General features: G+C 41.8%; 2 protein-coding genes across 3 annotated transcripts; both read right to left on the bottom strand.

The window, feature by feature from the left end:
• Nucleotides 1–1,491: 1,491 nt before the first annotated feature.
• Nucleotides 1,492–7,418, bottom strand: LOC140314439 (protein FAM124B). 2 transcript variants are annotated; one of them, XM_072392618.1, is made up of 7 exons: nt 6,677–7,418; nt 6,265–6,296; nt 4,898–5,113; nt 4,246–4,641; nt 3,833–4,029; nt 2,712–2,859; nt 1,492–2,159 (listed from the first exon to the last, which is right to left on the bottom strand). In XM_072392618.1, exons 1-7 carry the CDS (start codon nt 6,745–6,747, stop codon nt 1,555–1,557), a joined length of 1,665 nt encoding a protein of 554 aa, XP_072248719.1. In that variant the 5' UTR covers nt 6,748–7,418; the 3' UTR covers nt 1,492–1,554. The 2 variants fall into 2 exon arrangements, with proteins under 2 accessions (XP_072248719.1, XP_072248720.1); XM_072392619.1 differs by having other exon boundaries at nt 4,898–6,167; nt 6,677–6,708.
• Nucleotides 7,419–8,488: 1,070 nt separating this feature from the next.
• On the bottom strand, nt 8,489–21,529 carry cul3b (cullin 3b). The gene is made up of 16 exons (XM_072392617.1): nt 21,278–21,529; nt 19,059–19,256; nt 16,839–16,952; nt 16,441–16,601; nt 16,071–16,185; nt 15,662–15,890; nt 15,225–15,370; nt 14,536–14,712; nt 14,081–14,251; nt 13,683–13,790; nt 13,049–13,173; nt 12,379–12,475; nt 11,034–11,168; nt 10,342–10,528; nt 9,952–10,097; nt 8,489–9,772 (listed from the first exon to the last, which is right to left on the bottom strand). Exons 1-16 carry the CDS (start codon nt 21,359–21,361, stop codon nt 9,641–9,643), a joined length of 2,325 nt encoding a protein of 774 aa, XP_072248718.1. The 5' UTR covers nt 21,362–21,529; the 3' UTR covers nt 8,489–9,640.
• Nucleotides 21,530–23,358: the final 1,829 nt, after the last annotated feature.

Genomic DNA, 23,358 nt, shown 5'->3' with positions numbered 1-23,358 from the left:
ACAATAGAAACACGAATGCCTTTTGATACTTTACATTAAGGTGTGTATAATTATTAGACAGCTTTTATCCCTGGGTGACAGACAGAAGAACAACAAAAAGAAAAAAATACATTTCTGTGGACAGATCTGGTGACCTTTGGTGGTGCAAATAGATATGTGCTGCATCACTACTGGACAGACGGCATCACTTTAAGTCGGGGATCTGAAACTCCGGTCCTCGAGGGCGTACGCAGTGTTTATGCAGAACGGTGCTCCATCACATTTATTCAGGTTCTCCGCTGCTCAAAGATAGTAACCGGGGCAACCTCCCTCACTTGACTTAAACTATCTCAAATGCCCCACTTACAGGGCAGGAGGGTGATGCAGCCCCTTACACTGCATTTGGGAGGCAGCGGTTTCTGCTTCAGGTTGAGTTGATTGTGGACAGATCAAGAATCCGACTTAAGTGCCTAATAATTGTGCAAACGGGCCACTTTCTCTTTGTGTAATATTCACATTTGGGATTCGACAACATTTAACTTTGTGTGGATACCTGCCAGCACACTCAGCCTTAAGTCTTCAAGTTTACCAACGAGGAAAAGCCCCCCCACTGTACGGTAAACACTTTCAAACAAATACGGCTGTTGATTTGAAAGGAAAAATGTAAAAAGCTGTCACTGTGAAAGAAACTAGTTTAATCAGGATTATGGAGCTCGCCGTTGTATCATATGATGTTTTTAACATCTTTTGTTTTGAAACCGCTGTGGTGACCAGGAGGGCTCCATCTGTTGAATGGATTGGTCCAATCCATGATTTGCTTACAAAGTTTTCACTTAAATTAATCTGTTCACTGATCCCTCGGCTTAGTGTGGACTTACAATAATGAACAGTGAGTAGGTTTGGTTAAAAAAAACAAAAACAATTCATATAGCTTCTGAGGGGAAAATAAAGGAATAAATGAAGGAATTTCAGTCCTCTTTAATACAGTAAGTTAGCCAGTTCTGATCCACCAATTGTACATTTAACCCAAAAATACAAAAGCAAGAATCATCATTTGAAGTGCATTTAAAACATGTAATTAAAGCCACAAGATTAGACTTCTACTGAGTAAAGCCTGGCTTCAGACCTGGAACAGAGACTGCTTAAATCAGACTTCTCATCATGATCGACAGCAACACCAAAGACTTCCTTCACATTGACATCAAATGTTAGCTTATCAACCGAGACTCCCATCATTACCACTTAAACATGAAAGTTACTTTGTTATTCACTGAGCTACACTTTAGCAGAACAGCTGCACAAATCATTATCAAATCTAAATAGAAAACTAGGTTTCCCGTTCAACTCCATAAGCTGTACGGCTTCATGTGACTCACCTTGTAACAATCTCCTCATGGGTCTTTGGACCGTGTCATTATTGTACGCTCATGGAGACACAACTGGGACCGTTTAAGGAATGTGGAGACTTCTGGGTGAAGAGCGGCACCTGCTGCAACACTGTGATGTCCTCGCTTATCAGGCCACGCTGCTGTGTCCTCTGGTTATTATCACAGCTTGTGTCATAGCGGCAGGAATTTAGATGAAGAACTCATCGACCGGCTCATCATTGTTTGTACGTGCGGACGACGGCTCAGCAGCAGTCCTTTTCTGTGCCAAGAGCCTGTTTGAGGGGCTCTGTCTTGCTGTAGTGGTTCTGCTCTCAAAGGCTGCATCTGCACAGCCACCCAAAGCCCACGTTGTTCCTGAAGGTCTATGTGGGGGCATGTGTGCCCGTGGCAGGCATTCAATCAACTCCTTGGCCAGCTCCTCGACAGACGAGGCCCCGACAGCCGCAGGTCTCTCAGACTGGTGAGTCATCAAAAGGTCGATGGAGGAGGAGCGAGTGAATGTTCCAACTGCCGTCTCTGTGCAAGGAGAGATGGCAACTCCTGTGTCGACGTTGGTCTCCGAATCCTCCTCATCTTGTTCCAGAAGAAGATGGGAGAGAGAGCGAGTGATGGAGGGGCGCAAAGGGGAGTCGAGGTGATTGGAGGTCGAGAGCTGAGCTGGGCTACTGCGCTGAGACGAGTAACAGGAGCTGCCAGGAGGGGTGCTGCAGCAGCTTCCTGATCCCAAACTCTCTGCTCCAACAGCTCCTCCGTGAAGCTTCTCCAAGAAAGGGTCGCTGCGTGGCCTGTGTCCTGCCAACAGCCAAACACACACCGAGCGGTGTCACAGTTTTAGTCTACAGTTTTACAAAGAAAGTCCTCAACTGTGGAGGAGCAAATAAAACTGTCTGGTGTGGACTGGTTGTGCAGGTGACTGAATGGCATTTGTTTTACACATTCTAATAAAAATCAATGTAATAATGTAACATTGGACTCTTTTACACACTATAAATATGTTCCACCAAAACACCTTTACTTGATGATATTGCGGCCCTCAGCCGGAAAATGTTCATCAAACCTTGGTATAAAGAAGAGGCGAACTTGCTTGTATAACAATTTGAAATATTTCGAGTCTCCTTCATTTTTTCTCATAAAATTACAATCCTGGGGGAAAAAAACTTAAAAAAACAAACAACTTAGCATTCAAATCACCAGAATTTTAAAAGTGTCAAATATTGTTAAATCATTTTAAATTCAGGAACCTGCGGGGGATACGTGAGGGGACGACAATTTTATTACTATCCCCCCCATCCATCAAACCAGGTGATGAATCTGCGGCAGCTGCAGTTTTTCTTCTGTGCTTACCCTGCCCGTGACTTTGCCAGGACAGAGGGGTTGTGAAGCTTTGGCCCTGCCCCGAACTCCTGAGCTGCAACCCTCGCGGGGACCCACTCGAACAAGTTGGGGGAAAAGCGCATGTCAGAGTTCGTTGAGGTTGAGATGGGGTTTTCACCTGCAGCACAGAAGGACAGGAAGAGCAGAGATTTGGTTAAGTAACTTTGACAGAATTAACAAGCCCGCAGCTGACAGATGGCTATTCTGACAGCTTTGGGTTCATTCTGTGTGAGATGATGAACTTTTTAAGATCATTTTAATAGCAAAATCAAAATGAAAAACATTTCATCTTTCTGTTGCTGAGGTCATTTGTTTAAACTATTCAGACCACACAATCCTAACTCTCGTGATTTAAAAAAAAAAAAAAAAAAGGAAAAAGTTTTCATTCTGCTTTGTTACGGTTTATCAGATTTGTGTGATGTGAAATAAAACACATCTGAGAGGCAAGGTTGGAAACAAGGTCTGAGACACAAATGCTGATCAAAGGTAGTTAATTAACGGATTATCCACACGTATGAGTAAACTCTATAAAAAGCAGAAGATTTGGCCGTTTGCTGGTCTGGAGCATTCAGGTGTGAGATACAAAATGGAAAGGAGGAAAGACATCAGCAGTGAGCTTAGAGAAACAGTTAACACCGCCTATGAATATCTGAGGTATTATATTGTCCCTTTAAAACGATTTAAAGTCCATCATTCTACAGTGAAAAAGATTATTTACACGTGGAAAACACTGAAGACAATTTACGGTCTTACCAATAAGTTTACATCGAAGTTTTGAAGCTTTGAACCAAAGTGGCTAAATCAAGACTACAGACCTCAGTTAGCATGTTAAATGTTGAAGTTTGTCCTGGTAGAATTAGAAAAAAGACTGAAAGAGAATGGTTTAGTTGGAAGTGCGGCCGAGAGAAAGCCTTTATTCTCTAAAATGAACATGGCAGCATAGCTTAGGTTGGTAAAGACTTCTGGAACAATGTTCTTAGGACAGATCAGACCAAAGTGGAGATGTTTGGTCATAATCCCCAGCAGCAGGTTGGTGAACAACAATCATATCAACAAACACCTCAAAATTCCATACATCAAGCTGTGCTTACCTGAAAGAGAAGCTTGTTGCCGTCCAGGTCTTCTGTCTGCCAGCGTGTGGTGCTGATGGGGGAGCAGGGGTTGGGTAGGAGCGGGACCAGTTGGCCAATTTCTTCAACACTAAACTGCAGGACGGCAGAGCTGCACGGCTCCACTCGAACCCCCGGTGACAACTGCTTTAAGGCCAGCTGAAGGCACAGCCCTGGTTCTATGTGCAGAAACAAAAGAGAAAAATCAAAGGCAGAAGGGGTGTGTTGATGGAAGCCATTTAAATAATTAAATTTTATTGATCAGAAATCGCAGTAAATTCAACTTATTCAAGCTTATCTTCTGAAATAAAACTCTTAGCCAATTCCAATGACATTTTACAGTGCAAGAAACGCAAATACAACAGTTAGCAACAGCAAACCTGTTCAAGTCTCACCTGTGTGGAGGGTGAACCAGCAGAAGCCGGTCTTCTGCTCCTCTGCCTGTCGTTGCAGCACCGTCTCATAGAGCCGCACGGCGTCCTCATAGTTGTCATAGCCACTGTAGAGTGTCACACGCAGTATTTCTCCTCCACAGTGCACAGGTCGCACCCCCCACACTGGCATCCCTGCGCCTAGACTGTAGAAGTCTCTGCTGGGCAGGAGGTAGGGCTGCAGAGGAGCGTTGGAAGGTAAGCTGCTGGACGTAATGTGGATCCCTCCCGTCCGGCTGCCACAACTCTCAGTGTGATGGTACTGCCAGGGTGGCCTCTGGAAGAAGTCCAGCACTTTCAGGATGCGCTCCTCTCCGTAAGCCTCGTGGAGGAAGAAAGTGATGGCCAATGAAGGATAGCCTGAAAAGTTTTGGAAAAGGTTTGTTCTAATACAAAAGCAGACAACTCTGGAAGGCTCTCACTATGGTATGTAGAACACCGATTTGAGGAGTTGTTGACCTGAAGGCCAAGTTCATTTAATTTGTTTTTCATAGACATGCTTTGCTTTCACATATAAATGATTTTTTTTACTCAAAACAAAGCTGTCATGTGAGATTGTTTCTACAAAATATTTACAGTGTATTGCCATGCAACTTCTCACGCTGGCGGGCCTCACCTGCCACAGGACCGAGGCGGGCGTAACTTCTGAAAGGGGCGGCTCTCTCTGACACATGGAAGATGCGGAGGCTTGGACAGAGCCAGCGCAGCAGCCGATCCAGAGTCTGCTGCAAGAGCAGAGAGTCTCCAGGGTTGGCGAGCAGATGGAGGTTCATCAGCAGGAGCTGCTGCTGCTGCTGCTGCCGCTGCCTGACCCGCCTGGTCATGAGCTCGGCTGAGGTCACACACAGAAACAATGCTCAAACATACGTCCGTACATGCTTGTGATGCCATCATAACCAGTGGAGACAAATAGTGGCTGACCGTCTGTTCATGTTTCATCTGCGTAAAGGTAAGTTTTCATCTGCACCTTCTTCAGGTGTTTCAGAGGGAGGAACCGTTGGATTTCTCTCCATATTTCTGTGAAGTCGTACAAATACTATGCAAACTCCCTGTAGACGGCTTGTGTCACGACTTAAGAGTTAGCTCTGGCAGAAGTTACAGACCATATTATATTTAGCATGTTTCTGCTTAGTTAAAATATTTTTAAAAAATGTGAAAAAGTAATCACCCAACAGAGACCTCAGTCTCCTGTCATAATTGCAAACACTGGTTAGCATAAGCGAGTTCGTATGTTCTGGAATAGATGGACTAAGCAGGTGTGGAAAATGGATGAATGGTAGGACTGGTAAATGTTGTTTCAGGTTAATTTTGGGAGTCAGTGGCAATCAGCCTACTTTGTTAATAATGTCGGGATGGGGTGGATGTGACTCAAGAGTTACAACAGCTGTCTGGCAGTTGGGTGTTTGATCCCTGGCTTCGACTGCTCCTACACACACGGTAGGTACGTGCAATTAAAAGATATCGCCATGTTTGCTTTAAAACTAATTTGGTAGCAAATGTAAATGAAAATGAATATAGTGTGGAAGAAGACTGGGACACAGCAGTGTGTGGAATTGATAACATAACACAGAAAACAATTATGTCAGACTGGAGCTGCTTCAACTAGCAACTAAATTATAGGATGTACTCACACACTACCTCTGCATGTTTGGCCTTGATTTTGTAAGATAAATAATGTCTTCATGTAACATGTCGTGGTTCATCTGAAGTTGTATTGACCTCATTTGAGGACCTGGTCTGATTATTTTATCTCCTGCCATGTAAAGCCTTTCAAAAGATGGTGTGCTTTATTTTTCACATGACTGTATAGATACTTTATTTTTTACTTTGACTCATACCTTGGCTTTTTCTGAGACATTGTCGATCATTCATTCTAACCTTGCAACCTGTGACAGATAACTTTATGAGATTATATACACCAGCGGAGTGCCACTTTAAATGATGTGCAGGTAAATAAATAAATAAAATAAATCAAACACTCACTGGCAGACGATGACATCCTGCTGAAATCGGATCTGAAAAAGGGAAAAATTAAAAGCATATGGATGACTGCATCACAGCCACCGGAGGAAAGACAAAAATCTGTCTCCATCTTGCGGTGGTTGGTTTGGAAACCTGCCACTTTGCTTTGGTCGCCATGACAACACTTTTTCTGTTGTTAGCTCGCATGGGCTGAAAAAGTTCAATTATCACAAAAGACGATATAAGAGTACAGCACTCACACAAACGAAGGGTCTGAGTGCCAGGACGTTTCAACAGTTTAGGTTACCGGCTTAAAATAACGAAAAATCTTTACAATAAAACGTCTGGGCCAATATTAATTTCCATTGTGACTGCTGTTGAAGTTGGCTAGCTAACGTTAGCCCCGAGCTAAAGCGGAGAACAGTTGACTCACTCGGCGGTTTCAGCTCCGGAGTCCGCGTTTTCATCGTCGGTTCTCTTTATCACCGCCGCTCTTTGCCACATCGTCCGGCACACACTTTCACAAGTGGTCCAATGATCCGGGGAGAGAGTTTGAGCGGTGTTTGCAAAACTCCCAACTCGAAGTGGAAAGCATCCTGTTCGATTTCTTTCCACAGGCTGCCAAAAGGGAGAGAAAAAACGGACTGGGATCTTACTGGGACTCTGACGTCATCAGGCAACGATACACACAGTTATGTTCAACTTTGATATAAGAAGAGACAAAAACGGGCGGCGTTTCCTGTCGAGATCGACGTAAATACATACTGGAGGACGTTTTAATAGATCCAGCGAGTAAAGTGTGGGGGGAAAGGGAGCAGCAGGGGTGTCGCTACTTTAAATCCAAAGCCGCCTTTAATAATAACAGAGAGCAGATGGCATGAGTCTGACAATATGGGGAGACAAAGGGGACAGACCAGACCAGCTGGAAAGATTTAAATATGTAGGGGACGTGAGGAGGGCAGGCCCTGGAAATTAAAGATGTTGTTTGTGAAAGCTTTCTTAAGAGCATTAAACTCTTACCCATGACACAAGCTGCATGTATACCGAATAAAATAATAGTCTAGTCTCGACACATCGCTTCAATGTTAAATAACCAGCCTATTACATTAAAACTTGCCAAATGTTATCTCATTCAGCTGTAATATCTTTAAAAAAAAAGAAAAAAAAAGAGCATTCCTACTCATTATTGGGACATAGTTCTGTCTCTAAGATGCAATCAAACAGAAAGGGTTGAAAAAAATAATAGAAGCAAAAGTAAAAATGCATTGAAGATAAGTTACTTTAAGTACAAAGAACGTTTGGTTTGCTGTTGATCTGGATGTGGGAGGCAGGATGGGTGTTATCTGTGAGACAGAAGTGACAGTTTGGGAACAAACACGGTCAGTAAATGACAGTGGTCGTCTTCGAAGAAGTCTGAACAAATGTTCAGTGTTTGAGTTGATGCAAAATAAAGTTTCATATTCCCTTCCGTCGCAAATTGATTGTCCTTCCAACCTGAAATTGTGCCCTCATAATTGTTACTATTCTCTCATTACTGCAGTGGTTGAAGACTTACCCCTTTTTTTCAATTAAATTCCAGTAGGCTGCTTTGATATTTCTTTATATCCTATAGGTATTTTTCCCCCAATCAGACACACTGCTTTGGTCTGAATGAACAAAGATCTTATTTTAGTTTCTGAAACACAAATGGTTGTTAAAAAAAAAAGAATATTTCTTATTAATAAGCTTTAAATTCAACAACAGAAAAAAAAAGCATCTTTTTTCACCATCTCAACATCGTATGAGACATTCTAAAGAGTTCAAAGTCAAAGCAACACTTTTAGTCTAAAGAACAAATATATTTTTGTAATTACATGCTTTTAGCTTATGGCTGCAATTGGAATAACTGTGAAAAAAGGACTGGGATGAAAGCTTTTTCCTCAGCATCGGGCAACAAGAGGGTAGAAACCTCCAACACTTCTCAGCGTAACGGGAAAGCGATTCTACTGTAACACGCCACATCGCATTGCTTGCATATTTCCTTATGAACTCCACAACCGAAGGACGTTAAATACAAATAAATCTTCAAACATGAAGCAAACAATGCTCTTTGGACATCTGCCAAATTCTCCACAGCACGGAACATTTGAATGCAGTTTCCCATTTAAATGAAGCTTCAAATATGGCAAGCGAGGAAACCATTTCTATGGCTTTTTTGAGGCCTTCTTGTGAAATATGTTTAGAAGGAGAGAAAAAAAAAAAAGGATCATTTTTAACTCTACATTTAATATGATGAAAACAAGGCCCTGTACAATCCACCTTCGCAGTGAGTACAATTATTATTTTACAATTTGTACACATTAGAGCACGGTGCTTCACTGGTTCCACCTGTTCAAAATGCAGTCAAGAAGGAACAAAACTTAAAAAAAAAAAAAAATCATGTTTGAAACCCGCACCACAAGGAGTTTTCCATTCCAAGAGCAGAGCTCTCTCTCTCTTTTTTTTTTTTGGCTGATCAAACAGCAGGCCTTAAGTGAAAAACGTGCCAAACAGTCATGGCGTTTTAAATGTGCCCCCCCTCCCCCGACTGACCCATTAGATAAAAGCATGCCATGAACCAACAGCCCTTGATCTCTCTGGACACTAGTACAGACCTGGCCCACATTACCAAGAATGACTTTAAATATATTTCAGTCACGTGAGATGAACTGTATTTATACGCAACGTTAAAACCCCCCCCCCCCCCAAAAAAAAAACCAAAACAACAGACATCCTTGCAACATAAATTAAGAAATCTTCATGGCGTATTTCACTGCTGCTGTAAACCAGGTCTGTACTGCTTAACAATTCCGTCTTTTTTCTTGAAATCTAAAAAAAAAATCTTCTGTGAGGAAAAGGCCAAAACTGTCTGTCAAGCTATACAGCCGCAACTGTGCCACGAAACACAGAGTAGAACACATTGACGTTAACATTTAAAACAGGGGAGTGAGTTCAAATGTTTTCTTGGTCTCCGTGTAGCCACGTTTGCTAGAAGCGTGTTCTTGACAGTGAGTGGTTAACTGGCAAACAGGCTCACCGAGTTCTCTCCAAAGGCCACAAGAAACGGGAGTTTATACAAAACTAGACCCCCCCCCCCTCCCCCCCTCCATCCCGCCCTCCTTTAATTTCTCTGAAGAAATCTAATATTGTGAGAAAACTTCACCATCTTTTGCATGATTTTTCCTTTCTCTCTCTCTCTTTTTTTTTTTTTAAAACACATTGTCTGGAAGAAAAGTTAAGCTTCCCAGTGTTTCCCAGAATCAATGAAGAAAGCACTTCCAAGTTCAAACACATAGCAGTCCACGAGAAAAAGAAAAAAAAAGAAAAAGAAAAAAGAAGGCCCTCAATTTCTCTCATCTTGATGCTAGCTTTCAGTGAGTTATGCTACATAAGTGTACACTTTGCGGTCCTCCGGTGTTCTTGCCAAATATTCTCTCTCAATGAGTCCTTCAATGCGCTTCTTGATGACTACAGGACTGGGAAGGAATCGTGCTCGCAGCTGCTGTGTGACCTGTGGAGATACAAAGCAGTAATTAGCACACGTCCCTTTTCATCCCGTCATCATTTAACTTTGTCAAAGGCCTTTTGCTGTAGCGCACAGACGGGCTGCGGTGAAACCAAAGCAATAAGCAGCGAGCGTTTCTTGATTTAATAAGAAAGTATTTGTAATTTCACACTCGACCGACTGACCTCTGCAACGAGGACGTTGTGCTGCATCTTCTTCCGAGACTTCATGATGCGAACGATGGCAGCTTCAATCTCATGCTTTCTGTCGTCGTCCACTTTTTGTCGCGTCTCCTTCCTCTCCGGGTCCGACTCCCCCTGTTTAGCAGCGACTAGAGGAGAAAATTACACACAAGAAATCTGATAAAAGCAAGGCATGCTCCCCTGAACTGGACGAGGGGCATAAGGTTTAACAAAACACCCGAAGAGAGCGTTACATGACGTTAAAATACTGCAATTTGGAACTTTTCCTGAATGAAGGTGGCAAGAAGATTTCTAAAAAAAACGCATTTAATAAACAACAAACTTCCAGAGTCTGCTTTAAAACATCGAATCAACTTAAAAGGTTTTGTTTACCCGTCTGGATTTTGACACGATGCAGTTTGGAGGTAAACTGGTCATTAACTGTAAACACGTGCCCGTTTTCAATCTCCTTGGACTTGGGCTCCTTAGTGAGAACTCTCTGCGTGGGCTTCCCACAGGCCAGAGACTGCAGCGCTCGCACCAGCTCCCTCTCTGGGATGTCCGTCTCCTGCTGGATCTCCTGCACGTTGAAGAGGGCGAGGTCGGTGTCACGGTAAAACAAGACTCAATAACTGAGGCAGCAAGTCCGTAACATCGGTCCGTAACAACTCCTTGTTGCAAGTCTTTAGTTTAGTCTTTAGTTACCGATATTAGATGCTATTTTCTGTTGTGGATTTTTAAGTACAGTGTCAGATGATAAGGCAAAAATTAAAGAATGAGTTAATGAACAACATGAGACATAAACACCGTTTGCAAACAAGTTCATAACAAAGTTGAAATCATTTAAAAAATGACCAGCTGACATGCCCAGTTGGAAAAAAAGTCCTTAAGGTCTCTACATTTCTTTCCACATAGATAGCTGAGGCCATTTGTTTCGTTTGCGTGTTTTCTTCTTCCTTCTCAATAATCACCGTGTAGCACAAACCAGTGAATCCAAGTGCGTACGAATTCAATTTGTACTTTCTGCAAGTTCTCAGCAGTTTGCATCAAACTTGCTTGGCACAAGAAAACACGACTACAGTTACCTCAAATGTGGACTTTTCTCTGTTGTTGAAAAGCATGAGGATGGTCATCTGAAAGGTGGACACCTGCAGGATGTGCTTTCTGGTGTTGGAGCCCGTCACCTGGGCCCCTCCTACTCCAACCTCGGACCCATCCTCCTGTTGACACGATAAATGCCTGTTATCTAAAAGAATGACACAGAACATCCTACAACGGCAGAAGAAGTGTCCAAAAAGGTTCACAAAGATTTCAATTGTGCTTTGACGATGTAAAAATAACAAAAATGATGCTGAAGTGCAGGTGATGCTGAAGCGGCACTAAATACTTGGCAAATTAAGCTGTTCTTTACTTCGATGTTACGTTGCAGCAAGTATCATTAAAAAAAAAAAAACTGTTATAAAAAGTTAAAAGTTTAAATAGCAAACACCTTGATAAGTCAAGAGAATGTTCTTTTAACACCACAGATCAGAGTTTCCTGTCCACAAGTGACAGATACCATACAAGTGTTACAAAGTAGAGCCGTGTGTGGGACTGTTTTCTTCATCCCGTTCCGGCTGAATTTCTGCAAAACTTTGAGAATTTCTGCCCGCACAATAATAGAAATGCATTGATTTTGTGTCTTCTCCCGTCCCGCAGGAGAAAACACCTCATTTTATAGGTTATTAATAAAGAGATTCATGGGGTTGTTATTTTAGTTTTCCTGGCCAGCATGTCTTTTGACGCACTGGTCAGGAATAGCACTCTGATTTCATTGTTTTCATTTAGTTTTTAATTAAGTAAAGGCTGTTTCATATTCTGTTCTCCTCCTCTGTATTTTTCTACCTTTATATAATCACGCAGTGATTGAGGTGATTGTCCAAGTCATTTGGCCGTATGTCTAGTCAGCACACTTTGAAACATTTCTCAGTAGTTTCTTGTTTAATGTGTGAAGGGAGAAGTTGTTTACTCTTGAAAAGCAGCTTGCTTTGACAGTGCAAATGTGTCGCCTCAACCCAGAGGTGCCACATTTGTGTCCGTTGTAGACTATATTTTTGGACATTTGTTACAACTAACAGTCCAGTTCATTCCGTCTTTGTCACAGACAATTAAGAAACTTCTCCAGATGTCAGACTTGCCCTGCTTTGTCTTTGTGCTGTAAAGACCTTCTGTGGGTTTCCTTTCCACATCATTTATCGTCACCTTGTCGCTAGCCTACATCCCGATCCCGCAGTGTTTATTTTTTTTAGCCACCCGCAGCAAAGTTCATATCACCCGCTCCCGCGAGATTTGAGTTGGGTCCCGCGGGACAATCCCAATGCAGCCCTCTATTACAAAGTATCAGTCATTATGTTGAAATCCACTAAACTCCACTTCACGTGTGGCACATACCTTTTTGATGGGACCGTAGAAGGTGGCATTTAAATCTGCAGAGCCCATATGGTGCTGCAGAGTGAGTTGTCTCCCACTGTGCTTACCGAGATAAAACCTGCAAGCAGAGGGGAGTAATGCTGGGTTAACCTCTAACAATCAAGGCAACACAACTAATGGTGTAAGCGCGTCCCGCCTATAGCAAAAGAATAAGCATGAACATGAAGTTTGGCAGCAACTTTTAACAGTTCAGCTGGTAGGATTACACAAAAAGTTCCACCTTCAACAAACAGTGGGCAGGGAACTGAAGAGTGTCTCTCATCAGTTTCCACACGAAAAGAAGAAAACAGTCAACAAAACAGGCGCAAACCTTTTCCTTTCCAAAAAAAAAAAATCATTGACTAATACAAGATAAGCATTTCTAAAACTTTGGGGTTAGAAATTCTTATCTGACACTTCTTGGTTATCCTGCGACTTCGAAAACAGATAAAATAAGAAATGTTCTGTAAAGGTAGGAGGCAGTGGAGTTGAAGGGAGGCGGGAGCAGTGGGAATAGTAAGACCTTTTCACAGGTTGTGTTTGCGATCTTGAAGTTAATTTAAAAAAAAAAAAAAAAAAAAAAAAAAAAAAAAAAAAGCATTGAACTTTATCAAAACACACTTTCGCCATATGGGGCCCTTAAGAGACAAACCTTCTAAAAACTTCAAATGCATGTCGCGGTGAAGGGGGGATATTGCACTTGGGTGTTGCTGATTGTGTTGGCCAGTATCCTGTGGTCAGGACTCTCACAGTGAGATCAACCCCTCCAAGTGACACCTGAAGTGAAAAAAAACCAGAATATATATATATATATATATATATATATATATATATATATATATATATATATATATATATATATATATGCAATTAGGTTTTAGAAACAAACAAACAATCAAACACACGGTAGGCAGGACTTCCTAATGACTAAAGACCAATAACAACAAACTATGTGCATGAGCTTTTTGTTAGAAAGAGATTAATCCGTTGCATCTTGAAAAAGTTTATCATTGAGTCACATATTTTGTACTTATCATCATGAATCATCTTTGTGCCAATTATAAAGCACACTTGCATCAGATACAATGGCTACTAGATGGAGATACAGACAGAAAAAACACAAAAAAAGCAATGAAAACAAAGCACAAGTCAGTAGGACACAGCTAATTAAGTCCACGATTGTTTCCATGTAACTGAGCAGCGCAGCTTTGCTGTCAATCTCGCAGTCATGTACCGACGGCAGATAGCATGCGGGCTTATTAATTTGACAGAATGAGCCTGCTCACCCCCGTTGTCTGTAGGTGTTGTCTAAACTCATCCATGGTTGTGTTTGAGATGCTCATGTCCCGGAACATGCCCTCCAGTTTAGAAGTGAATTGACAGCCGCACTCAGTCTGAGCACAAGAACAGAAAAAGGGCAACATTTAATTATCAAAAGCTGTTTTCAGTAGTTAACACACACAAAAAAAAAATTAACTACCCATCAACAAGTCCATATATTTTTTCCTCAGCAACTGACACACAAAAAAAAAGTCCTACTCGTGTGTAAAAAAGTTATGGAACATGGGGATAAGCGAACCACGAGAGATCTTTTGAGCTAGATTGCCATTTTTGTTAATATTTGCTATCCGTTAATATTCAACGTACTGAGAGCATCAATTTGTTCTGCCGCAGCCCTGCTCACCTTTAGCTTTGAGATCATATTCTTTTCAGAGTCATCAGAGACGCTCTTGTTGGTGAGCAATCGTCGAGCCAAGTGCTGCTTGTAGTACCTCTCAAACACGTCCTTCTCCTGCATGAAGCGGAAGAGCACCATGGCCTTGTCCAGTATGGACTCCACCTCCTGCTCTGTTAGCTGGATACAAATCAATCAAGCCAAAGGGTCAGACTATATGCATGCAAAATATATAAAGACTTGAGATTATGTTGCTGTAATACCACTTAAACAGATAAACAAATGAAACTACAAGAAAACAGAGACTTAATGTTTTCAAATCAAGAGACAAAATTTCCAAAAGCAATTTGTTGTGACAACAGAACACAACAGGTGGCGCACACTGAGGTGAGGTAATAGATTATGAGCCAGCAGCATCTGTCGTCTGTGCTAAAATAAAAGTGTAGCTCCATTAGATTGCTCACCCCTTTTACTCCCTTCTTCAGTTTATCATCAATGAAGAGCGAGAGGTATTCTGGCGAGCGGGAGTTGAGGTTAAGAAAGTACTCGAAATCGCCAGCAATGGTCTGCTTGAAGAGCCGGTCGTTATTGAAAGACTCCTGGAGGAAACGGTCAAAACGGGACTTGAGGTCCAGCAAACCCTGTAAGGAGGCGACAGGAAGACAGGAATGAAAGGAGATGAGTCAGGCTGGAAAGGGGAGAGCATCGGATCAGAAAATGTGGAGGCAGCTGCCAGCTGGACAGCAACGGGTTTTATGCAGGAGCTTCAGAGGCACTAAAAGCCTTTAAAAACAGAGCCTACTCTCCGGTTCCCAAAGCAACCGGGCATAATAATTCAAAGAGCAATGCCAACGTGACTGAATATAAAGCCCATCATGGTTTGTGGCTACCATCATGAATGTGAAAGCAGCTATGATCTGCTGGAAGGTCATGGAGGTGCTTCATGATCAAGGCTCATCACGCAGCAGCATGCCTCAGTGTGCCTGTGGAAACTATTCTGTGATCTCTGACAAGAGTAAACATTTGGACAAGTGTCTTTCCTTTTCAGTAATCAATAACACCTGAACAGTCCTATCGTGCTGGGGCATGCAAATGAAAAATCTGACATCGTGTTTAAGGATGAGCAATAGCGGATGTCTCCCTGTGAACATACCTGGATGTAATCTACCGGGTTTTTTCCCTCCCCCTCCTCCGACACGAGCGCCTTGCCTTGCTCCCGCAGGTACGAGCTCATACACTCGCACATGGTCTTCAGCCCGTTGGGAACCCGACTGAACAGCTTGTACATGCATGCCAAATCTGTGGATACGGATACGCAACGGACACACATGCTGTAAATCCATTTCTACCGGCTGAAAAGGACAGAGCATCTTAGACTGCTGAAAACGACACAGGTCTGCTTAAAGCAAAGGGGAGTGAATTATCTGCCGACATCACTCCAGTTACGGCTTCACAGACATCAAATGATTCTTAAATACCACATATACGCAGTTTGAGAAATAAACAAGGAGTATTGTTGTATTAATGACCATTGACTTCATTAAAGAGAGGCGAGGACTCATTTCTCTGCTTTGTGAATTGAAGTCTTACCGTCCGTCTTGCCGTTCTTGAGCATGTGAACCAGGCCAGAGTTCTCCATCTCTACGATGGTCTTCATGTGTTTAGAAATGAGCTCCCGCTCCACCACCTTGACGATGGGCTCCTCTGTGGATTTATCCAAGCAGTGCATTACCCGCTCAATCTCCTCATTAATTCTGGCTTCGACCTTCTTTATATAAACACTGGCACTGTTTTCTGCAAGGAACTTTTGGCTCTCCATCTGAGTGAAAACAAGGAATAACATATCAGCTGGGGTTGGCAATCCCTTTCCAAGGATGTTTTGACAGTCACCGGTATTTACACTGCCAACTTATTCATACGACTCGCGAAGAATACGATTAGTTTGAATAATATTAATAAAAAAAGAAAAGTCAGAGGAATGATTTTTGTTCTCCCAAACCTGGAAAAATTCTGCAGACATTTCTAAGAATGGTGCTTCAAAGTCTTCTTCATACACAGACCTCCCTTCAAGGCCGAGGATCATTAACATTTGGCAGGCATTTCTAATCGCCCCCCTGGAGGAGAGATGAAAAAGAAAAAAAAAATACTAAAGGATTTCTCAAAGAAACTCCAAAAACACTTAAAGGAAAGAAAACCATAAATAACCCTTTTGTAGATGCTCATTTCACTTACTGCAGCTGCTAGATACCTTTTTATTATTCATTCATTCACTGAAAAAAAAAACCCAGTTACCCTCCACAGCATGAGGCTCAGAGAAATCATTGTTTCAATATATTATCTATATAATATATACTATGATTTTTGGCTACCTGTCCACCACCTCGCCCTTCCTCTCCCGCGCAATCATGTCCAGCAGGGTCTGTCGGAGATGGTCCCTGATGCAGCCATAACGGACCACCTGATCCCTAAAGATGATAAGCCCCAGATTGTAGACATTCTCTACATTGTTCTGCTGTACATACACCCGGTCCTGAAAACAAACAAACAAACAAAAGAAGGACAGTTAAAGGTCTTGAACAACATTTGCATTTCTCACATTACCTCAAATGTCTTTTGTGTTTCAATGCGCGAGTGGGTATCAGCTCAGATGTTGTTAAAATGCATGAATTTACATCTATAATCAGCTCCAAAAGTACAGCAAGGTTATGCCGTGCTCCGGTTAGACATCAGCGCCTTTCATCTTCAGTCCTACAAATGTTGCACTCACCATATACATCAGGATGTCTCTGATCATCACCATCGCCGTCTGATGGTCATTCCAGGCCTGATTCAGGGTTTGGAGGAAGTTGTTGTTTAGGGAGTTGAGGACATCTTCTCGCACCTTTGGGGAAAAGTCGGGACATAAATGCGCATGCGGTGGACATATAGCTGCGACTTCTGCAGTAATACTCTGTGACAGACCAAGTGAAAACAAACCAACAGACTAAGAGCAAAACCCAAAACAAAAAGCACCTGAAACCAGCGTGGGAGCTCTTTGTTGTGACTCTTCCTGGCTGTTTTTAATGCTACTAGTCAGGCATCCAACAGCTTGACAACTGTCACACTGCAGTGTGACTCAGCATCGTAAACCCAGCGCCCCAGTAGGAGAAGGATTCTTAAGGGCACATCGACCTCCCCTTTTATTCTTCCTCAGCGCAGAGATGATTAATTATTACCTCTGCTTCTCGTATTACATCAGGTCAGCCTTAATAACTACAAGAATTAAATCATATGATGCTTATAACCGTGTCAGATCTTGGGAGACAAACAGATAACTCACCCTCATTGTTTTTTCAATTGTAAGGGTTATGAGGATATAAATATTGCTGTGCTTTGACCGTGTCAATCTGTTCTCACACTTTCTTTTGCTGCTACTGTAAAATACCAAATTTGCATATATATACAAACACAAGACTCAAAATAAAGTAGACTTAAGTTTAGTCAAAATCAGTTAAATTATAAAATTACAAGAAGTTATATGCAGTGTTTTTCCATCAATAATCACGTGTGATTTTATCTGATTAGATGCTCAAGAACCATAAGACTGTGCAAGGGCACTATTGTGTCTCAGAGGTAACATAAGAAAAACTAAAGTTAACCATATATAGTGTGAAAAATAGGGGCCCAGCCAACAATATATCACACGCTCAGTTCGAGTTGCTGTCTGTATAAGGCAGCTGAAATGTCAATAAAAACAATGTGGATGTCATGCAGCTGGCTGTCGAGTCTTACGGGACCCGTTTTCAGATCGGGCAATGGCTCGAATCTGGCTGCAGTTCTTTAAGCCGTCATTACTGTTCATCTTGCATCGCGAGATCTGGATCATTATTAGATTATAAAAACACAACTGGGTGTCACATCCATCTTCTTCTTTCATCTACCGCTTGTTGACATTACTTGACTGCTAATTCACGAAGGCTGCCAAGTTGAGAACATGCATTCAATTTAGCTGTTAAACCATCTGGCTGGTATTTAACCGCAGCCTGCTGAAATATTGTTCACTGGGTATCTGCACAGAGGCATTCGCTGCAGATGTCATGGAAGAACTTAATTTCCTGCTAATTACATGCTATATAGCACACGTGACAGCTTGAGAGCAACACTCACTGAAGGCTTCTCTCTTATTAGGGAGCATTTGAAAAACCAATTAATGTCATAGTTACAGGATTAGTATCAGATTGACGTCTTTGTGCAGTTTTAAAATTTATTTTCAGGCTGCTCAAATTAACTGACGAATAACTCACTGAAATCTGGGATTTTCCCATGTCTTTTTAAATGGGTTTATCCAGGTGAAAAAAGAAAAAAAAAAGAAAACAAACGAGTATATATCTACTTTCTGAAAAATCAGAATCCATCAGGACATCTCAAACACACATGGCGATGCCTTGATCTTCCGTCTGAAACAGCTGAGCATAAATGATATGGACCTTAACCGACAACACTCGGCGCTTAGTAGCCAGTCGCAGGACTGACGAACCTGTCCTACAAAATCCCCCACTTGACAACATTTGATCGACAACTTAATTCTCCAACTTTCCGGTTGCACTGAATCAACCCCGGGAGTTTGCTCTTGAGCAGAAAGCGACTACCTGGTAGTGCTTTTGATCTGCATGGATGACACACAAGCCGAGCTGAAAAACTAAGCTTAACACCAAAAGCAAATTCTGTCAAGCAGCAAACGTCTGAATGCATCTTTAATGCGTCTCGCTAGTCAATCAACGAGGCGAAACTTTAACAATATTCACCAATAATATCAGCATTTCTGTGGGCAGTCATTGTCCTGGATCCTCGCGTGACTACTTTTAGTCCCTGACAAGAATGTACTGTTTTGTTTTTTAACTTTATTTTCCTTTTACACATGGTTGAGAGATAAGTCAGATACACTTGTGAATGTTTCAGTCACTTTCTCTCTGCACCTGTGTCGGCCTGTGAGCCGTGTTAGTCTTACTTTGTTGATAAGGTGTTCAGTGACGACTTCCCGCAGGCCTGTGTACAGCTTCTCTCCATGTTTGTGTAGCACCATGGTATAGGCATTCCTGTAAAGTTCCTCAAAGCTCAGGCCACTGTTGTTCTTCCTCTGGATTTCCTGGATGGCGTTCTTCAAAAGGTCCCAAATGTTGTTGACATACTTTTCATCCATCGTCATCTGCAAAAGGTAGCCAGTAATGGATTAACTCAGATATGGGTCACTTGTCTGCATTTGTGCCAAAATTTAGAACCAAATGACCATGTTCCTCAATACGAAGCTATTGATGCAAAAAGACTTAGAACTATGGGCAAATGTGTCCACAGAGTGTCTGTGCATGGAATAAATGTACAGAAGAAATAGTTAATTTTCCTAAATAGTTGCTCTCTAAGCTTTGATCGCTTAAATGGTACTGCAGTGTACCCGAGGTCAAAGCTCTACCCAACCTTTCAACACCCCAGAACTCCAGAAAGTTCCCACATATGGAGTGAACTTACTGTCCAGAAAAACTCCATAAACAATATGGTTTAATGGATAGATGAGGTATAAAAAAAAAAGGGATATAAAACGACACGTTGGCAGCTAGACTAAGCTGTTGTAGCTATTGAGCTGGGAAGGAATGAAAGCTGTAGCTGAAAGGAACTTTTAGGGTAAAATGCATCTAATTTCAGGAGCTGCAACTACAGTTTATATAGAGAGAAACAATACAAACATGATCATCACAATAGGACTGAATTACAGCGGTACAGCTGTTAGCACTGTCATCTCACATATATATGGGTCTGGGTTCACCCACTAATCAGCTGAGATAGACTCCAGACCTGTTGTGCCTCTGAGGGATAAGGCGTTGCATAGCGAGTGCATGGATGAATAACACATACAATTTGCACCTTTAAAATAAAAACAGAAAGATGACATTTAAGATAAAACTTGGCACAAACTTTCCCCCCTTCCACAGTGAGTTAAAGAGAAATATTTCAGGTTCTTTAGATATCCAGAGGTGATATGTATCTTATATTGGTATTGTAGCTACAGAAGCTCGGTTTTTATTCGTCCCAATCATTTAAATCCATTCAGCCACCCAAAAAAGGTAGTTCTGCCCCGCAATACTACTAAGCAGCGCAGCATTGTCATAATGTATAATTCAATAATATGGAACAACATCAATGCTTTAAACAGAAACGGTTAATCTCAGCATGTCAGTGATCTATCCAAGACCTTGTTATTATATGGAGAGAAACGTGTGTTTGTTCTCGTCAGACAAGCCCAAACACATGCATGTCAAGATGCCAGTCAAAGTCTGTCAAAACTGGGCCACGCTCTGCAGGCACTCACGTCTGAAGGAGATAACTGTATTAACAGGAGAAAGGTGCGACAACGAATGAAGACAATGTCACGAACAGAAAACCTGACATTATTCAAGCATTCAAATAGATGGGTAAATAGTCCATTTGTTTGCTGGATAACGTATATACACTGTCACTTATCTAGTAGCAGACAAGCTAATGTTTGATGCAGAAAAAGGTCAGTTCGTGAATTAAATGTTGAGGCGACTTGCGGTCAAAAGGAGTGCCAGGTGGACGTGGACCGAAATCCAGAACCCCAGTTTGAACCATTAAATAACTGCAGATACTGAACTAGCCTGTACTTAACCACTGATGCGAAACCACATCTAGGTTAGCAGGTTTGGTTGACTCAAAGCACCCATTCATAGCTGTAAAAACAAACTAACAAACAAACAAAAAAAAAAACCAGATGCCAATGTTTTCCCGAAGGCAAAAGGGAATGTTGCTATAATTTTGGAACATTCTGAGCTTAGAAACACAAACGCCATGCATTCTTTGTGGAAAAGCTGCCAAACAACAAGTGTCAAGAAGAGGGAGTGCTAACGTTAGCGTCAGCTCTGGCGACAGAATCTGCTAGCTATCGTCTGGGAAGTTGTAATTAATTTAAATATCAAGGGCAGTAATTGGATCCTAAAACTTTTCATTGGGTTGTTATTACATCAAATGGCTACCTAACCAACCGACAACAAACAGGGGCGACATGACATTTGAGGGGCTGCACTTTGTTTATGGGTTGGCAAGTCATATCTGCTGCTCAGCTGGTTAGCCTGCTAGCATTTAGCCAGCAGCCCAGACCACGGTGATCGAGTCACCGCCCGTCGGACAGTCAGAGAGCCTACTGCGGTGTACACTTACAGGAAAGGCCCTTATCCTCATTTTGGTGTCCTTCTTGGTGCCGCCTTTGCTGAGATTGGACATGGTTGCCTCGTCCGTGGGCATGAAAATGTTCTTCAGGGAGGGACAGGGGTGACTGCTGGTTTCTGGAGCAGTCGACGAGCTTTCACTCGACCTCTCAGCTCCGCGTCCCGCACCTCAAGTTTATTGTTGACAGCCAAACGCCAAGCCCGATAGTTCTTCATACAGCAATGGCGGACAAACTGCACTTCTCATAGCGCAGAGCTCACGCACCCCAACTCACGCGAGAAATAAAAAAATTGTAATCCAGAGATATACCATCTTTTGAAATTAGTTTTTCTTTGTAATTATTTTATTACGGAGCTGAGCAAAGAGTTTGGTATTAGGGCATTTCCCAGTTTTATCTGTCATTTAGATAAGTCTACCACACAACAAAATTCAGCAACAAAATAAACATGAAAGCAAACACACGTACAAAGCGCATCACCATTTCAGAGAGAGAGCAAAATGTTATTTTTGACATTAATAATATCAGAGCCAACACGATTCCATCTTCTTCCATCTCAATAGCTTGTCCTTCCCCACCAGGGATCCCTTTTTTCTCCCATTTCATTACGAGATCTAAACAGACTGGTTGACTCAGTGATAAAACTTCTCAAGTCCACTTAACATTTTACCTTCTTCCTTATTCTGTATGCTTTTAAATGCACAGCTCCAAAGGTCCTTCAAAAGACCAATGGACTTTTAGATGTCTGGTTAAGTTTCTGCTTTTTTCAAGCAAGCTGCTGTTGAACCACCTCTCAAAAAAGAAAAATAAGATAAATAAATAAAGAAGATGGTTTGAAATAAAATCTAGATCATTCTTTGCCACAGAATTACAGGCCTGTTTTTAAACAACCTTTTATGGTGAAGGTTTGACTAAACCCGTGTCCTCGGGTGCTCCCCAAGCTTCTGTTCTCGGCTACAGAACAGAACTGTTTTTAGTTATACTTGCTTCCTTTGGGTCATTTGATATGTAGATTTGAAGGTGGATTCGATCACTGTAACATAGATGATCCTTGGCTAGATGTTTCTTTCAAGCCTGATGGCGTTTCTAAGTTATCTGTCCTGCTCCAGCTGGTTTAGACCAAAAGGAGAGAGAGAGTCTTGAATTTCTTTAGTGAAACCATCTTTGCGTAATCTTGGTGTTTCTATGGGCCAAGGTTTGGGCCTTGATCAGCGTGTAAACTGTTATGTTCACTCCCAGCTTTACCAACTTTGTAAATGGAGATGGAGATGGCAGATGGAGATGATTGGACATGACTTAGTTTAATCTCTTCTGAAATACATATTTTAATCTTTTGGATTGCTATATTTTTCAGTCTCTAAACATCAATTGATATTTGATGTGGTTAAATTTTTTGTCGAACCTCAGATTCAATGCTATTCTTTACAGCACACTGGCACAGACTTTCCTGGGAAGGATGAGGAGTGGGATTTTTCCGCAGTTGGAACAATCCAAAATAACTGTCCCCGACTTCGACATGATTATGTGCAGGTGTGTCAGCCAATATGGCCCCACAACATCCTGAGCCCTCGCCTCTCAGGGTGAATCTCATCCACTCATAGGGCCTGTGCGGACTGGCCATTATTTTGGTTTATACTGTGTACACCGCATTAGGCAAATGTGTTGCTGGTGTAAGATTTTATTTTATATCTTGACATGAGTTTTTATTTTTGTTTCAGGTTACTTTGGTGAGGCCAATTTGGTTTTGTTTAAGTAGTGTTTGTCTCTAACTCTTTAGACCAAAGTAGCTTGACAGACAATTATTTATCTGTCACGTTTTAATTTCTCAAATTTTATAATCTACTTGCACACCGAGTCTCATTCTAACAGAAGCTGGAATATCTTCACATTAAAAATCTAATTTCACCCAATCAGATTTAAACAATATGTCGAAATTTTAAATGATTTCCTTTTGGAAAAAAGTTCCTGACATAAAATTTCCACCAATAAATTCTTTTTTACCGCCAGGTTGGTCTAATTTCAGACGATGGGGGATAACTGAATGAAATCTAATTGTGAAATCCAAACTAGGAAT

The sequence above is a fragment of the Leuresthes tenuis genome, unplaced genomic scaffold, assembly GCF_036924035.1.
Source record: "Leuresthes tenuis unplaced genomic scaffold, fLeuTen1.0.hap1 SCAF_9, whole genome shotgun sequence".
Taxonomy (NCBI): Eukaryota; Metazoa; Chordata; class Actinopteri; order Atheriniformes; family Atherinopsidae; genus Leuresthes; species Leuresthes tenuis.
The sequence above is the reverse complement of the archived record's forward strand: the minus strand, read 5'-3'. Positions and strand labels throughout refer to the sequence as shown.

Excerpts from the sequence above, each read along its gene's own strand:
- LOC140314439 (XM_072392618.1), bottom strand. The coding sequence starts at position 6,747 with ATGTGGCAAAGAGCGGCGGTGATAAAGAGAACCGACGATGAAAACGCG. Across the intron at positions 6,297-6,676 it reads TCCGGAGCTGAAACCGCCGA|ATCCGATTTCAGCAGGATGT; the intron begins GTGAGTCAACTG and ends TCCCTTTTTCAG. Across the intron at positions 4,030-4,245 it reads CTGGTTCACCCTCCACACAG|AACCAGGGCTGTGCCTTCAG; the intron begins GTGAGACTTGAA and ends TTCTGCACATAG.
- cul3b (XM_072392617.1), bottom strand. The coding sequence starts at position 21,361 with ATGCCCACGGACGAGGCAACCATGTCCAATCTCAGCAAAGGCGGCACC. Across the intron at positions 15,371-15,661 it reads CAAGAACGGCAAGACGGACG|ATTTGGCATGCATGTACAAG; the intron begins GTAAGACTTCAA and ends CCGTATCCACAG. Across the intron at positions 10,529-11,033 it reads GAGAAAAGTCCACATTTGAG|GAGATCCAGCAGGAGACGGA; the intron begins GTAACTGTAGTC and ends TTCAACGTGCAG.